This window comes from Ornithodoros turicata, chromosome 10 (assembly GCF_037126465.1).
Source record: "Ornithodoros turicata isolate Travis chromosome 10, ASM3712646v1, whole genome shotgun sequence".
In the NCBI taxonomy this organism is placed as follows: domain Eukaryota; kingdom Metazoa; phylum Arthropoda; class Arachnida; order Ixodida; family Argasidae; genus Ornithodoros; species Ornithodoros turicata.
Genome location: NC_088210.1, coordinates 20,053,525 through 20,068,926, shown reverse-complemented (window position 1 = coordinate 20,068,926; position 15,402 = coordinate 20,053,525). Strand labels below are relative to the sequence as shown.

The window sequence follows — 15,402 nt, the reverse complement described above, 5'->3', positions numbered from 1 at the left end:
TTTGTAATGCACTAAAGTGTTGTTTCTCATGTATGACTGTGGCACCCAACTGTTGTGGTTTGGTTAATGGTTGGTAGAGGAGTAAATTGTCTGTAGTTTGAGACCATTCCAGAGGTAACCCTTGGGATAGCAAAGACTGTAGATATTACATTAAGTAATGTGGGGGATGTAGTGTTCTGCCAGGCCCACGAGCCCCACAGCACAGGATCCACAATAAATAAATCTGTGGCAACTGAATATGCGAGAATGGAGGTGATTTCTAAATGTGGGGACCGTATCGCAGCGGTTGCGCGAAAAAGAAAAACGCACCGCGTGAGCTCTCGGCTCGCAAGCAACGTTGCTTGGTTTCAAGGTCGATTCATTCGCCCATGCGTACATAAAGGTTATCTATCTATCCTACAACTCTATCCTAAAATAGCCGTTTTTTGTTTTTTTTTTTACCTCAAAACGCTCGCGTTTCTCTCGCACTTTGTGCCTGGTAGCAAGGAAGATATTGTGTAACAGTTATCGTATGGTTTCGGTTTCGCGCAGCCTCGACATGACCAATCAATGTCTTGTTCGGCCAGACTAGTATAAAATAAAAGTTATATTCTGGGATAGACATAAATAAGAGCTTTAGTATCCATCCATGAGGAATTTGTCGGAGTGTTGCGGATCCAGCCTGTCGCAGACGACAGGAAAGACGCACACCGGTACAACGCAGACGACACTCGTGTTCCATCGCAGACTGCGCCTACCGCTCTCCTGGTGCCCACGAACCATGACAAGTGAGTTTAAAAGTTTTTATCGCTTCTTAAAACATTTATTTCGTGTATTCTTCCATTACAATTGCTCGGCTGGACGAGTAGTTTCATAATACATTCAAAATTAGCTGGTCTCTAACTTTTTTTTACAATCAACAATGCTGAAGTACTTTTAGGGTTATCGATAGAGCAGAAGTTACAAAAATATCGTGTTTCTTTTTCTGTTTTTTTTTATCAACATCGTTTGGTGTTTTCTGTCTAATTCGCAGGAATAATGCACGTATATTTTGTGCATCGATTAAATTCATTTCTAGTGTTGTTGAACCACAGTGAACTTCAACCAGAGGAAGCTTCTGGCTGTTTCCGCACTCCTGTGGTGCACTAGGCCTAGGGGCACTACCGTAGTAAAGTCGAAGTACTTCGGGAAAAATTGAGCCCCCTCCCCCAAATTGCCCTCCGCAAAGATCCTGGAACACCCCCAAAAATACCTACCATAGAAAAAGAAAGGAGAAAGAATAAATAAATAAAGCCAGAAAAGCAGCAGATATGGATATAACATCCCTATTTTTTAAATTCCGTGTTAGCGCAAATGAAAATCCTGGAAAACTTCCTGCGTCTTGCCATCCTTACTTAATTCTCATGGAGAGGATGTTCATATACGGCTTTCTTTGCAAGCGACAGTATATGCTGTGTAAAATTTCTACCCTTGAGTATTCATAAAGGGGGCTATGATATGCATAGAAATTCAATTACACACTTAACCCTACAGATATACAGCGGACCCTGTCGCAGACGACAGATCAGACGAACGTACAACGCTCATGTTGAGTCGCAGACGACAGGTTCCCCTCTTCGCTTACGCGCGGCTCATGCATGTAAGAGTTTCACTTTTTTTTGCTCTTTGAATGACTTGTTTCAGGTGTTCTTGTGGCCCTGGGTGCCAACGGTAACAGAGGAAACGTAGTGCATACGTCAATTTTTTTTTGTTTCTTTCTGATGTGTACTTGTCGGCTATCATGTGTGCTAAGCGACCGTCCAGAAGCATTAATTGGCAGGTTGCTCCAGCTATGTGAGGTACTTGCATTAACCACTTCAAACACGTATTTACTTATTGGAGGATTCCTTCGCCTTGCTAGCGCCTTTGTCGTGTATTTGCTACTGTTTTCCGTGTGCGTCGGTTTGCTGTCATTGATTATCTGTGCTAATTGTGCGTTCAGCAGCATTAATTTTTACAGATTGCTCTCAGTAGCAGGTAAGTGTGCAGTGTATGCTTTATACATTTTTATTTATCTGTTTGCCTTTTGTATATGTTGCTCTGGCTGGCTGGCTGTCACTTTTCCATGAGTATTTGTTTGTTACTGTGCTTCTTGTATACATTGGTTGGCTATCATGTGTGCTAGTCGTGCGTTCAGCAGCACTTACAGGCTGCTCTCAGTAGCTGGTAGGTGTGCAGTATTTTCTTTATCAATTTTCTGTTATCGGTTTGCCTATCGTTAGATTGCTCTGGCTGGCTGGTACGTTTTCACGTGTATTTGTTTGTTACTGTGATTTGTGTGCCTCGGTCGGTTATCATGTGTGCTAATCGTGCGTTCAGCAGCATTAATTTTTACAGGAAGCTCTAGTAGCTGGTAAGTGTGCTGTATTTGCTTTATCCATTTTCAGTTATTGGTTTGTCTATCGTTAGATCGCTATGGCTGGCTGGTACTTTTTCACGTGTATTTGTATGTTACTGTGCTTGTGTGCATCGGTCGGTTGTCATGTGTGCTAACCGTGCGTTCAGCAGTATTAATGTTTACAGGGAGCTCTAGTAGCTGGTAAGTGTGCAGTATTTGCTTTATCCACTTTCAGTTATATGTTTGCCTATCGTAGATTGCTCTGGCTGGCTGGTACTTTTTCACGTGTATCTGTTTGTTACTGTGCTTCTTGTGTGCATTGGTCGGTTATCATGTGTGCTAACTCTGCGTTCAGCAGCATTAATTTTTACAGGCTGCTCTCAGTAGCTGGTAAGTGTGCAGTATTTGCTTTATCCATTTTCAGTTATCTGTTTGCCTATCGTAGATTGCTCTGGCTGGCTGGTACTTTTTCACGTGTATCTGTTTGCTACTGTGCTTCTTGTGTGCATCGGTCGGTTATCATGTGTGCTAACTCAGCGTTCAGCAGCATTAATTTTTACAGGGAGCTCTAGTAGCGAATAAGTGTGCAGTGTTTGTGCTTTATCCATTTTCAGTTATTGGTTGTCTATCGTTAAATCGCTCTGGCTTGCTGGTACTTTTTCACGTGTATTTGTATGTTACTGTGCTTGTGTGCATCGGTCGGTTGTCATGTGTGCTAACCGTGCGTTCAGCAGTATTAATGTTTACAGGGAGCTCTAGTAGCTGGTAAGTGTGCAGTATTTGCTTTATCCACTTTCAGTTATATGTTTGCCTATCGTAGATTGCTCTGGCTGGCTGGTACTTTTTCACGTGTATCTGTTTGTTACTGTGCTTCTTGTGTGCATCGGTCGGTTATCATGTGTGCTAACTCTGCGTTCAGCAGCATTAATTTTTACAGGCTGCTCTCAGTAGCTGGTAAGTGTGCAGTATTTTCTTTATCCACTTTCAGTTATCTGTTTGCATATCGTAGATTGCTCTGGCTGGCTGGTACTTTTTCACGTGTATCTGTTTGTTACTGTGCTTCTTGTGTGCATCGGTTGGTTATCATGTGTGCTAACTGTGCGTTCAGCAGCATTAATTTTTACAGGCTGCTCTCAGTAGCTGGTAAGTGTGCAGTATTTGCTTTATCCATTTTCAGTTATCTGTTTGCCTATCGTAGATTGCTCTGGCTGGCTGGTACTTTTTCACGTGTATCTGTTTGCTACTGTGCTTCTTGTGTGCATCGGTCGGTTATCATGTGTGCTAACTCAGCGTTCAGCAGCATTAATTTTTACAGGGAGCTCTAGTAGCGAATAAGTGTGCAGTGTTTGTGCTTTATCCATTTTCAGTTATTGGTTGTCTATCGTTAGATCGCTCTGGCTTGCTGGTACTTTTTCACGTGTATTTGTATGTTACTGTGCTTGTGTGCATCGGTCGGTTGTCATGTGTGCTAACCGTGCGTTCAGCAGTATTAATGTTTACAGGGAGTTCTAGTAGCTGGTAAGTGTGCAGTATTTGCTTTATCCACTTTCAGTTATCTGTTTGCATATCGTAGATTGCTCTGGCTGGCTGGTACTTTTTCACGTGTATCTGTTTGTTACTGTGCTTCTTGTGTGCATCGGTTGGTTATCATGTGTGCTAACTCTGCGTTCAGCAGCATTAATTTTTACAGGCTGCTCTCAGTAGCTGGTAAGTGTGCAGTATTTGCTTTATCCATATTCAGTTATCTGTTTGCCTATCGTAGATTGCTCTGGCTGGCTGGTACTTTTTCACGTGTATCTGTTTGCTACTGTGCTTCTTGTGTGCATCGGTCGGTTATCATGTGTGCTAACTCAGCGTTCAGCAGCATTAATTTTTACAGGGAGCTCTAGTAGCGAATAAGTGTGCAGTGTTTGTGCTTTATCCATTTTCAGTTATTGGTTGTCTATCGTTAGATCGCTCTGGCTGGCTGGTACTTTTTCACGTGTATTTGTATGTTACTGTGCTTGTGTGCATCGGTCGGTTGTCATGTGTGCTAACCGTGCGTTCAGCAGTATTAATGTTTACAGGGAGTTCTAGTAGCTGGTAAGTGTGCAGTATTTGCTTTATCCACTTTCAGTTATATGTTTGCATATCGTATATTGCTCTGGCTGGCTGGTACTTTTTCACGTGTATCTGTTTGTTACTGTGCTTCTTGTGTGCATCGGTCGGTTATCATGTGTGCTAACTCTGCGTTCAGCAGCATTAATTTTTACAGGCTGCTCTCAGTAGCTGGTAAGTGTGCAGTATTTGCTTTATCCATATTCAGTTATCTGTCTGCCTATCGTAGATTGCTCTGGCTGGCTGGTACTTTTTCACGTGTATCTGTTTGCTACTGTGCTTCTTGTGTGCATCGGTCGGTTATCATGTGTGCTAACTCAGCGTTCAGCAGCATTAATTTTTACAGGGAGCTCTAGTAGCGAATAAGTGTGCAGTGTTTGTGCTTTATCCATTTTCAGTTATTGGTTGTCTATCGTTAGATCGCTCTGGCTGGCTGGTACTTTTTCACGTGTATTTGTATGTTACTGTGCTGTGTGCATCGGTCGGTTGTCATGTGTGCTAACCGTGCGTTCAGCAGTATTAATGTTTACAGGGAGTTCTAGTAGCTGGTAAGTGTGCAGTATTTGCTTTATCCACTTTCAGTTATATGTTTGCATATCGTATATTGCTCTGGCTGGCTGGTACTTTTTCACGTGTATCTGTTTGTTACTGTGCTTCTTGTGTGCATCGGTCGGTTATCATGTGTGCTAACTCTGCGTTCAGCAGCATTAATTTTTACAGGCTGCTCTCAGTAGCTGGTAAGTGTGCAGTATTTGCTTTATCCATTTTCAGTTATCTGTTTGCCTATCGTAGATTGCTCTGGCTGGCTGGTACTTTTTCACGTGTATCTGTTTGCTACTGTGCTTCTTGTGTGCATCGGTCGGTTATCATGTGTGCTAACTCAGCGTTCAGCAGCATTAATTTTTACAGGGAGCTCTAGTAGCGAATAAGTGTGCAGTGTTTGTGCTTTATCCATTTTCAGTTATTGGTTGTCTATCGTTAGATCGCTCTGGCTGGCTGGTACTTTTTCACGTGTATTTGTATGTTACTGTGCTTGTGTGCATCGGTCGGTTGTCATGTGTGCTAACCGTGCGTTCAGCAGTATTAATGTTTACAGGGAGTTCTAGTAGCTGGTAAGTGTGCAGTATTTGCTTTATCCACTTTCAGTTATATGTTTGCATATCGTATATTGCTCTGGCTGGCTGGTACTTTTTCACGTGTATCTGTTTGTTACTGTGCTTCTTGTGTGCATCGGTCGGTTATCATGTGTGCTAACTCTGCGTTCAGCAGCATTAATTTTTACAGGCTGCTCTCAGTAGCTGGTAAGTGTGCAGTATTTGCTTTATCCATTTTCAGTTATCTGTTTGCCTATCGTAGATTGCTCTGGCTGGCTGGTACTTTTTCACGTGTATCTGTTTGCTACTGTGCTTCTTGTGTGCATCGGTCGGTTATCATGTGTGCTAACTCAGCGTTCAGCAGCATTAATTTTTACAGGGAGCTCTAGTAGCGAATAAGTGTGCAGTGTTTGTGCTTTATCCATTTTCAGTTATTGGTTGTCTATCGTTAGATCGCTCTGGCTGGCTGGTACTTTTTCACGTGTATTTGTATGTTACTGTGCTTGTGTGCATCGGTCGGTTGTCATGTGTGCTAACCGTGCGTTCAGCAGTATTAATGTTTACAGGGAGTTCTAGTAGCTGGTAAGTGTGCAGTATTTGCTTTATCCACTTTCAGTTATATGTTTGCATATCGTATATTGCTCTGGCTGGCTGGTACTTTTTCACGTGTATCTGTTTGTTACTGTGCTTCTTGTGTGCATCGGTCGGTTATCATGTGTGCTAACTCTGCGTTCAGCAGCATTAATTTTTACAGGCTGCTCTCAGTAGCTGGTAAGTGTGCAGTATTTGCTTTATCCATTTTCAGTTATCTGTTTGCCTATCGTAGATTGCTCTGGCTGGCTGGTACTTTTTCACGTGTATCTGTTTGCTACTGTGCTTCCTGTGTGCATCGGTCGGTTATCATGTGTGCTAACTCAGCGTTCAGCAGCATTAATTTTTACAGGGAGCTCTAGTAGCGAATAAGTGTGCAGTGTTTGTGCTTTATCCATTTTCAGTTATTGGTTGTCTATCGTTAGATCGCTCTGGCTGGCTGGTACTTTTTCACGTGTATTTGTTTGTTACTGTGCTTCTTCTGTGCTAATCGTGCGTTCAGCAGCAATAAAATTTGGAGGTTACTCTAAGTTGCTGGTAAGTGTTCGGTATATTTCTTTATCCACTTTCCGTTGTCTGTATATACCTATGTTTTTTCACGTGTACATACTTGTTTGTTGCTGTGTTTCTCGTTTGCATTGGCTAGTCATCACGTGACCCGACTTTTCAGAGAACCCACGAATCCAACATAGCAAAGCAGTCGCTCTCCTTATCAAGGCCTATTCAACCGCCATTCGGGAAATAACACAGATGATAATGAGTCGAGTGAAGCGATTGGTTAAGAAATGACGTGAGTACAAACGTTTATATTTCATGATGTGTGCTTTATTCATGATGTCATTTCCTCAGGTTATTTCTCTCGCTTATTTGCTATTATTGAAGTCGTACGTACTCGATGTCGTCGTGGGCATACGTGTTGCACGCTTATGACAGACGCGCGTGCGGTGATAGCTTACGCGGAAGCCACCGCGATCACAGCGCGGAATTTCAGCGATAAACACTCTATTCTATTGTGACTCCATTGCGGTTTCCCTTCCTGATATGGCGGCATACTGCTCTTGGGTTCAGCATCGTGCGCTCAGTGCTGCTTTCGTATATAGGCTAGACGTTTCAGTGTTTCAAGGAGCAAACGGACGCGTCGGCCAACGTGATATGGGTTACGTGCACAATGCTGTTTTCATGCCGCAGACGCGCGACGTGCACGTTTTTATAGAGCGTAGAATATTCCGGGGGAGAAAGCTTGAGCATAAGGTGACCTGTTTGGCCGTTTAGGCTACCCACACGTGAGGGGACCACGCGACGATATTTCCTCTTTTTTTGTTTGACAGCATATACCCGGACACACGGATGAAGTTTTACGCTTGGTAAGGGAACGGTGTTCTCACGAGATAATTTAAAGGGGCACTAAAATACAAACAAAACCAAGTTCACTTCAAATTACGTTACACGCTGTGTTAATTTCGTACTTGTTATCATAATTCAAAACTGTTACCGAGCTACAATGGAAATTATACCGGACTCTTTCTTGCTTCGGCGCTAAGCAGTGAACGTCGTTTCAGCCACGACCTACTAGATTATAACGACCATGTCAGGCGCACCCCTTCTATGCGCCGCATTTTTGGAAGGTAGCGGTGGCGCTTCTCATCGTCCCAGTTATTGCTTCCTCAACTTCTGCAATACTTTGTACTTCAGCTTACCTTAATATTTCTGTACAAGCGGTGGACGTTCCACAGATGTTACATTCTGAGGTTGATTATCATCATCATTCTACGCGTTTTCATAGGGGCTATGGCTGTCGTCTGCTATGGTAACCGTACACACGCTTCTGCGCGTTCAGAATTCAAATTTCCATCGTCCAATCGTGTTGTTCCGATCAGTAGCGCCCCTGGCGGATCGTGCGGACAGGCTCCTCATAGGGTTTTCTGATTGTGACGTGGTCGTTATAATCTAGTAGGTCGTGGTTTCAGCTCGTGCACCGGTGTTTCTAGCCCATACTGCGCGTGCCACGCCATGGAGCAGTCCCGGTGAAAAACATAGTGCGCGTTGCGAAGCGGACTGGCGTCGCAGTCCGAAGGATGTGGAGATAAATGTTGTCAGTGGAACATTCGCGAGAACTATTGTGGGCTACAATTCAGAGAATCGGTATTGAAAAATGCTGCAGTGCACTTCGTGACGCGCATATACGGAAAACTACGATCGGACCCGTTCCAAATCTACATGCGCACGACAGGTATTCGCGCGCTTCTCCTGCTGTCTCATTGGATGCCGCCAATATTTGCCTCCTGGGGATACCATTCGTTGCCGCCAAAGACGGCTCTGTTTTCATTGCGTTTTTCTTCTAAACGGTAGCGCTCTGTGAACTAATTTTGCTTGCGTCATACTAGTTGAAACACGGACTTTCTTTTAAGAGCAAGTTGCTTTTGCATTTTAGTGCCCCTTTAAACTAGGAGATCTCAACCGGTGGGGAATTTGAGATTGCCAAGGGGAGAATGGCTGGAAATGGAAGGGGCTATCGTTGGTATAAGGTACCTATCCATAATGGCTATCCTTTGTCACTGTTATTCGCGCACACCTCTATCTGGTTGCGCACGATACTGGAAGGGCTAGCCATCGGTATAAGCTAGCTATCCATAAGGATTATCCGTTAAAAATGTTATTCGCGCACACCTCTGCCTGGTTGCGCACGATCTTAACAGTCAAAATGGGGGGGGGGGGATAACGCTTTGATGAACGGCAAAAGGAATGCATGGAGCAAAAATTTTTTGTTTAGAATCATTAAACCAAGTAGCGAAGGTGATACGTATGACCCTGCGCAGAGAGTCGAACCGAAAATATTATCGGTTCTGTTTGGGTTCGACCATAAGGGTTCATTTCGGTTCAGCTCCGGACGGCAACTCTAGCTATTGAAACCGGCTGATTCTAAACGGTTCGGTTCACGATCCGGTTCAATAATATATGAGCTTGCTTCCATCGGAATGTCGCTGTAAGCGACATTAGCCGCGGTATACGTGTATTGTGTGTATCGCGCTGCAGCATTTTTGTTGATATATATAATTTCGTGTATACATAACTACATATAATAAGGAAGAAAAGTAGCTGAAAGTCTTTGGCTGCACGTAGAAAATGTGTTTATATGTGCTGAACGCCACCATACCAGCACTGGACAGCTGTTTTGGCTTTGTTGGGCCAACGCCACGTAGAAAGAGACAAGGCCAGTTCATTGCCTCCTCTCCCTCCTTCGATTAAGAGTCAGAATCCGTCTGCTACTGCGATTCACCGTTCTGCGAATTCAAGAACCCGCAAATGATTTCAGCTCACCTGGAACCCGTGACAAAAAGTGCAAGTCGCTTTCCTGAAAATCGGTTTTGAGAAAGATTGGGATCTTTTTGCGCTTTATTTCCAAGTTTTCTTCATTTAATACGCGAGGACATTCAATCACATCTCGCAGACGACGGTGGTTCGTCTTCATGGCCACGACCGCTGAAAGCACGTTCGTGATTGATTGGGCACGGCCGATGAAAACACGATCCTCATTGGCTCACTCTTAATTGTTACGTCATGGCGACGAGTAAGCAGGCATTCTCTATAGCCATCGTCAGCAGTGCACAGATAGGCGACGTTTGAGCGAAGGGCGTCAGAAGGTCACGTGGACCATGATGTCCTCCCGTCAGGGTGAGCGACCCACCACTGAAAGCCCTGTGAAAGCTATTAAGGAAGAAACGTAGCTGAATCTCTTTGGCTGTACATAGAATATAATGTTTTCGAGTGTACATATAGTTTGGTATCACGGGCGCTTCAGTCGTATAATTCATTTTCGCACCATTGGACTTCGCTTCCAGGACGTATAGCGAAGCGTCCATGAAGATAACTACCGTTGGCCCCACATTGGGGGCAGAGCCTCTGATTGCGGGGAAAGAATAACTGAGATAGTCTTTCCACGTATTTTTCATTTTTATGCGAATCGCAAACTAAGAAAGGAGAGAGAGAGAGAGAAAAAAAAGAGAGAGAGAATAAGCTGGGCCCCGCCCCCACACAAAGATCGCTCCGCGCGCGCGAATGTAGTGCGGCGCGGCCAAGTGGGGACTGGTTGGAGAGATGGAGAGCCGACACTACATCGCTGAGCGGGGGCGTCGTGCAAAGGCTAGTAACCAATCGCAGGAGCCTTCCACGGAAGAGCGGGCAGTCCCAATTGTAGTACTTAAGTTGCCACTGACTATAATTTCTTCGATTGCGGTTACTCCCCTCTTCAGTCCTCTAACCGCGAAATTTACTTCCCTCCCAAATAGGTACTAAACTTCTCAAATGGTCCTCTGAGTGCAACAATCTACGTAAATATGTGCTCTTTGTGAATTTGATGGAACAAGGCGATATAATGATTTTTTTGCTCACAAAGTAAGAAATAGTGTTTGTTCCTTGGCAGATTGCGTCTTATGCATGCCACAAGGTTTTATCTTACTCGATATATCACGGTTCGCGGTTTAATACAAACTGTTTTCATTCGTGCACATGGATTATGTGACTGTGAGGACAAAGCGTGGAATGCAGTCCTCACTTTGTGTCACGTTCATTTAACCCAACGTATTTAGTCCAGAAATGGACTAAGTGATTGTGGCAATGCATTTTGTCCTTTGTGCATCGTACTTTGCCACGCTCCTTTGTGACGCTACAACGCCTGTTTTTGTCTCCTGAAGTTTAACACATATGAAAGACGTTGGCATACATCAGCCGCACTCTGCGTATCATCATTTAAATTTCTCCCACAAACGGTAATTCGGATAAGTTACCGTTATTTACCGTTACCGTTATAAGATACCGTTATTTGAACTGGTCTTTTTAACGGTTCAGTTCCGGTTGAGCTCCAAGATGGCGCCAATAATTTCGGTTCAGTACGGTTCACTTCCGGTTCGGCTCAAAATAACGGCTTATGACGCTTTTCGGTTCAGGGGCGGGTTCGTTCGACTCCTTGCTGGTGGGCCTCGGCGAGCGACTACAATGCCAGGTATTGGCACAGCGACGGTAATGTTGCGTACTTCTCCTACATATGAATGTATGGAAGAATATCAAACCCACAACATCAAAAGCGATTTTGTGACATTTTTATTTTAGCACATTTTTTTATTTTCAGCTGCAGCTGAAAATTGCTGCTTACACACGTGACGCACGCTTGAAGTTTGCTTGTTGCATCCGTTATACTGCATGTTACATTACGTGCGTGCTTACCGTCGGTAAATTAGTTTATGTACACACACGGAAATAGACAGTCGCGCTTTACCGCTTTCTAAAGATGTTCCCAGAGTCACCCACCTCCAGCACCCGTAGCGTGCGTCGTCTGCTAGCATAGACAAGGAAGTCGACCCCCTTCCCCCTCTCTCCCTCCCTTTGTTCTTTTTTTTCTTCAATAAACGTATCCCCCCCCCCTCCCATATTTCCGATGATTCTTAGAAAGTAACGGTCACCTACTATAGATACATACTACGGATGGGCCAACCGAATCCGCTAATCCTCGAATCTTATCAGCAGGGATTCGAGATTCGGGAATCCGAATCCAAATGCCCAAAACGGCGAATCGAATCTTGCGATAATGATGATTCAGTTTTTTTTTTTTTTTTTTTTTTTTGCGTATTGACAGCTACAGTCCGTATCTTTCGGATCCACCAAACACGTTTGTTTGTTTCTTTTTTAAAATTGGTGCCTCCGGAGTCCACCGAAAGCCAGATTGGTCGCTGGGTGTTTTCTTGTTTGTTTGTTTACATTGCTCTGGACTCTAAGAGTTCATGCAGGAACTCTCATTAGATGCAAGTCTAACGTAACATGGTTTTGCTTTTGATTGTTTCGTAGTTTCACGGAAAGAATTCAGACTGGAGAGTTTGCGTATTTCCTGCAGGCGATGAGCAACATGTTAAATAAATTACATTTAGGAAGAAGTACCCGTGTAGGTTTGCTCCAGAAAGTGAGCTATTATTTAATTTGTTTCTCATTAAACTAAGATATCAAATTCTGCTTCAAAACAATTTACAATAGAAGTGTTTTCCCCCTGGCTTCTTAGGCTTTTTTTTTTAAAGAAAGGATTTGAAAGATTCGAGATTCGTAAGATTCGTGGATTCGCAGAACCATCATTGGCTTCGGATTGGAAAAATTCTGGATTCGTCCAATCTCTACCCTCGGACTTCCCATATACGAACACATCCTACAGTAAACATGCGATTATGCACGCCTTTCTTTGTGTTCACTCATTCTTGTTTGGCAGGACGATACGCTTCACAAAATCCTCCATATAGATTTATTTTGAAATACACAGAATCCGTCGGCTGAGCTCTACGTACTCGTAGCATTGCGTTCGCTTGCACCGGCATTCCAATGGGCCTGGGCTCTGCTAATGGCTATTTCAATCCATTTTGTAACTGGAAAAAATGCGCGATATTACAATTGACGCAAAAGAAGGAGAGAGCAATTGTAGTAAAAATACGAGGTGAACACACAAGATAGGGTAGTACCAGTCACTACGAGAGGTGCAGTGCGATGTAATAAAGCCCTCAACGACCAGTGATGATGAATTGGGGTTCTACGATGCAAAAGTATCTAACACAGAAAGGGACACTGAAAGAACAAGTCTCCGCAGTCCTCCTGTGGGTCTTCCCTTTAAATACAAATAGAACAGCGATAATATGCATAACGACAATATGCCGAATGCCACGGTCATTGTGCGTATGTGTGTGTGTGGTTTGTTGACACAGACCTTTGTTGATGACGATGAGTTGACGTTTTATGGCGCAAAAGCGTTGAACAACGAACGAACGAGTGAAAAACGTAGAATCATCAACTTAAGAAAGTAAAACTATGTTAAATTAGGTAAGAGAGTTTTCAAAAATTATCTAAGTTACTCTGAGCTAACGTAGAACTAAGCGACCGCCCTTCAAATAACCAATAGCGTTTTTAAAATATCGTACACGTTATAAATGTATCAAAGGCTTATCAGTGAGCAGTAGGGCTAGGTGCAACATGACAAAACATTCAACGTTGACGGTGATGTAGTTGTCATGATATGAGAATATGTATCACAGAGATTTACCTAACACATGTGATGATGAATTCTACTGCCGAAAAAACGACTATGACACTTGTTGTATTACGATAGCTAGCGCATAAATTACAGCCGTGAACCGTCGTCCTAGGGACCTTTAGATACCCTTCATTACATTATATGATGATGAGTTGATCTTTTCTATGCGAATAAGCGACTCTGGTCACGAAATTACATTCTGCACGGACATTTCTGGCCGGTGATAAGAGAGAGGCTCCACCTCCGGGTACAAGACACACCAGAGGCTCCGGGTACCAGATACGTGCCCGGTGATGCACGTTAGGCACCTTTCAAGGTGGATCCGGATATAGCGATCGACAGCGATAGCTATCGATATAGCGATAGTCCGGAGCAGACTATAGACAGGTGCATCCGGCGCAATGTGCTCCTGTCTGAAGCACATGATCTACATGGTCAGAACCCCTGCGGAGTGATGATCTTGTAATGGACACGGTGTTTGCTTACTGAATTTCACGTAGAGGCTGCCAACATCTTCACCAGGATCCTCGCTCTCGCTGGTTTCTTCACTAGCACCTTCATCATCCTCGGCTGAAGAAATCTTTCCATTCTTTTTGCCACGGCTGTGGTGATGCTGTGTCCCGTTGTCTCCTTCTTGGAGGCCTCCATAAGTGATTAAGATTTCAGTGTCGTTAATCCTCAAATGCTTATGGAGAACTCTGCGTGCTCTTTTCTGGCGCCTGTTAAGCTTTCTGAGGTAAATTTCATGCGTGCGATTACTCTGAAAAGCCGGCGAAATGAACGTGGCGTTGTCTCGATGCTGAGTTATACCCGTCATGTTATCTTCTTCCTCAATTTTGGATTCGATGTTGACGGCGACTGAAATGCGGACATCTTTTCTGCAGGGCACAGATCGTTGCATGTCGGTCCCATTGTGTGTGCTATTAGTCAGCTGATCATCCTCCGATATTTCGGTATCGCTGCCATTGGATTGTTCGACATCGCCATGTTTCGCGTGATTACTAGCATCATCATGAACTTCGTTATTTGAGGAGTTAACGGAATTTTCTTCTGCGTTCCACATTTTCTCTCGGGAACTCACCGTTTCGTTCTCAAATCGTGAAGCTGAATTGTTTGTACGCGATATCGATCCCCTTTTATATGTTTCTTCCTCCACCACAGTAATCGTGATTTTTGTCTCGCGTCGTCTCCTGATTTTATGTTCGCATGACGTACCACAGCTTCTTCGTAATCTCTTCCTTTTGTGTCGTTCTTGGGGTATTGTAGCTGTGGTTCCTTCTTCCTTCCCGGGTGGCTTCAGTGTGGGTGTTTGAGGTTCTTGTCCTATCGTTTTGTTTGTTGGAGTTCCCTTCGTGTGAGGAGCTGTAGTTGATTTTTCACGACCTACTTCTTTCTGTGCTTTTGTTGATACAGAGGGTACTGCCGTGGAAGAACCTGTCCCTGTTGCTTGACTTTCCTCTGTTACGTGTGGTGGAAGTGTTGGAGGTGTGGTTCCTTCTTCCTTCCCGGGTGCCTTCAGTGTGGGTGTTTGAGGTTCTTGTCCTGTCGTTTTGTTTGTTGGAGTTCCCTTCGTGTGAGGAGCTGTAGTTGTTTTTTCACGACCTACTTCTTTCTGTGCTTTTGTTGATACAGAGGGTACTGCCGTGGAAGAACCTGTCCCTGTTGCTTGACTTTCCTCTGTTACGTGTGGTGGAAGTGTTGGAGGTGTGGTTCCTTCTTCCTTCCCGGGTGGCTTCAGTGTGGGTGTTTGAGGTTCTTGTCCTATCGTTTTGTTTGTTGGAGTTCCCTTCGTGTGAGGAGCTGTAGTTGATTTTTCACGACCTACTTCTTTCTGTGCTTTTGTTGATACAGAGGGTACTGCCGTGGAAGAACCTGTCCCTGTTGCTTGACTTTCCTCTGTTACGTGTGGTGGAAGTGTTGGAGGTGTGGTTCCTTCTTCCTTCCCGGGTGCCTTCAGTGTGGGTGTTTGAGGTTCTTGTCCTGTCGTTTTGTTTGTTGGAGTTCCCTTCGTGTGAGGAGCTGTAGTTGTTTTTTCACGACCTACTTCTTTCTGTGCTTTTGTTGATACAGAGGGGACTGCCGTGGAAGAACCTGTCCCTGTTGCTTGACTTTCCTCTGCTACGTGTGGTGGAAGTGTTGGAGGTGTGGTTCCCTCTTCCTTCCCGGGTGCCTTCAGTGTGGGTGTTTGAGGTTCTTGTCCTGTC

The 15,402-nt window shown here is 44.2% G+C and overlaps 1 protein-coding gene across 1 annotated transcript in view; it reads right to left on the bottom strand.

Moving 5' to 3' along the window:
* Positions 1 to 12,401: 12,401 nt before the first annotated feature.
* LOC135369757 (mucin-2-like) overlaps positions 12,402 to 15,402 on the bottom strand; it is a 4,835-nt gene continuing 1,834 nt past the window's right edge. The window contains exons 2-3 of the mRNA XM_064603273.1: positions 13,685 to 15,388; positions 12,402 to 12,539 (exon numbers count right to left, since the gene is read on the bottom strand). Coding sequence (XP_064459343.1) covers positions 12,454 to 12,539; positions 13,685 to 15,388 — 1,790 coding nt within the window. The 3' untranslated portion in view covers positions 12,402 to 12,453. The remainder of the gene's footprint in view (positions 12,540 to 13,684; positions 15,389 to 15,402) is intronic.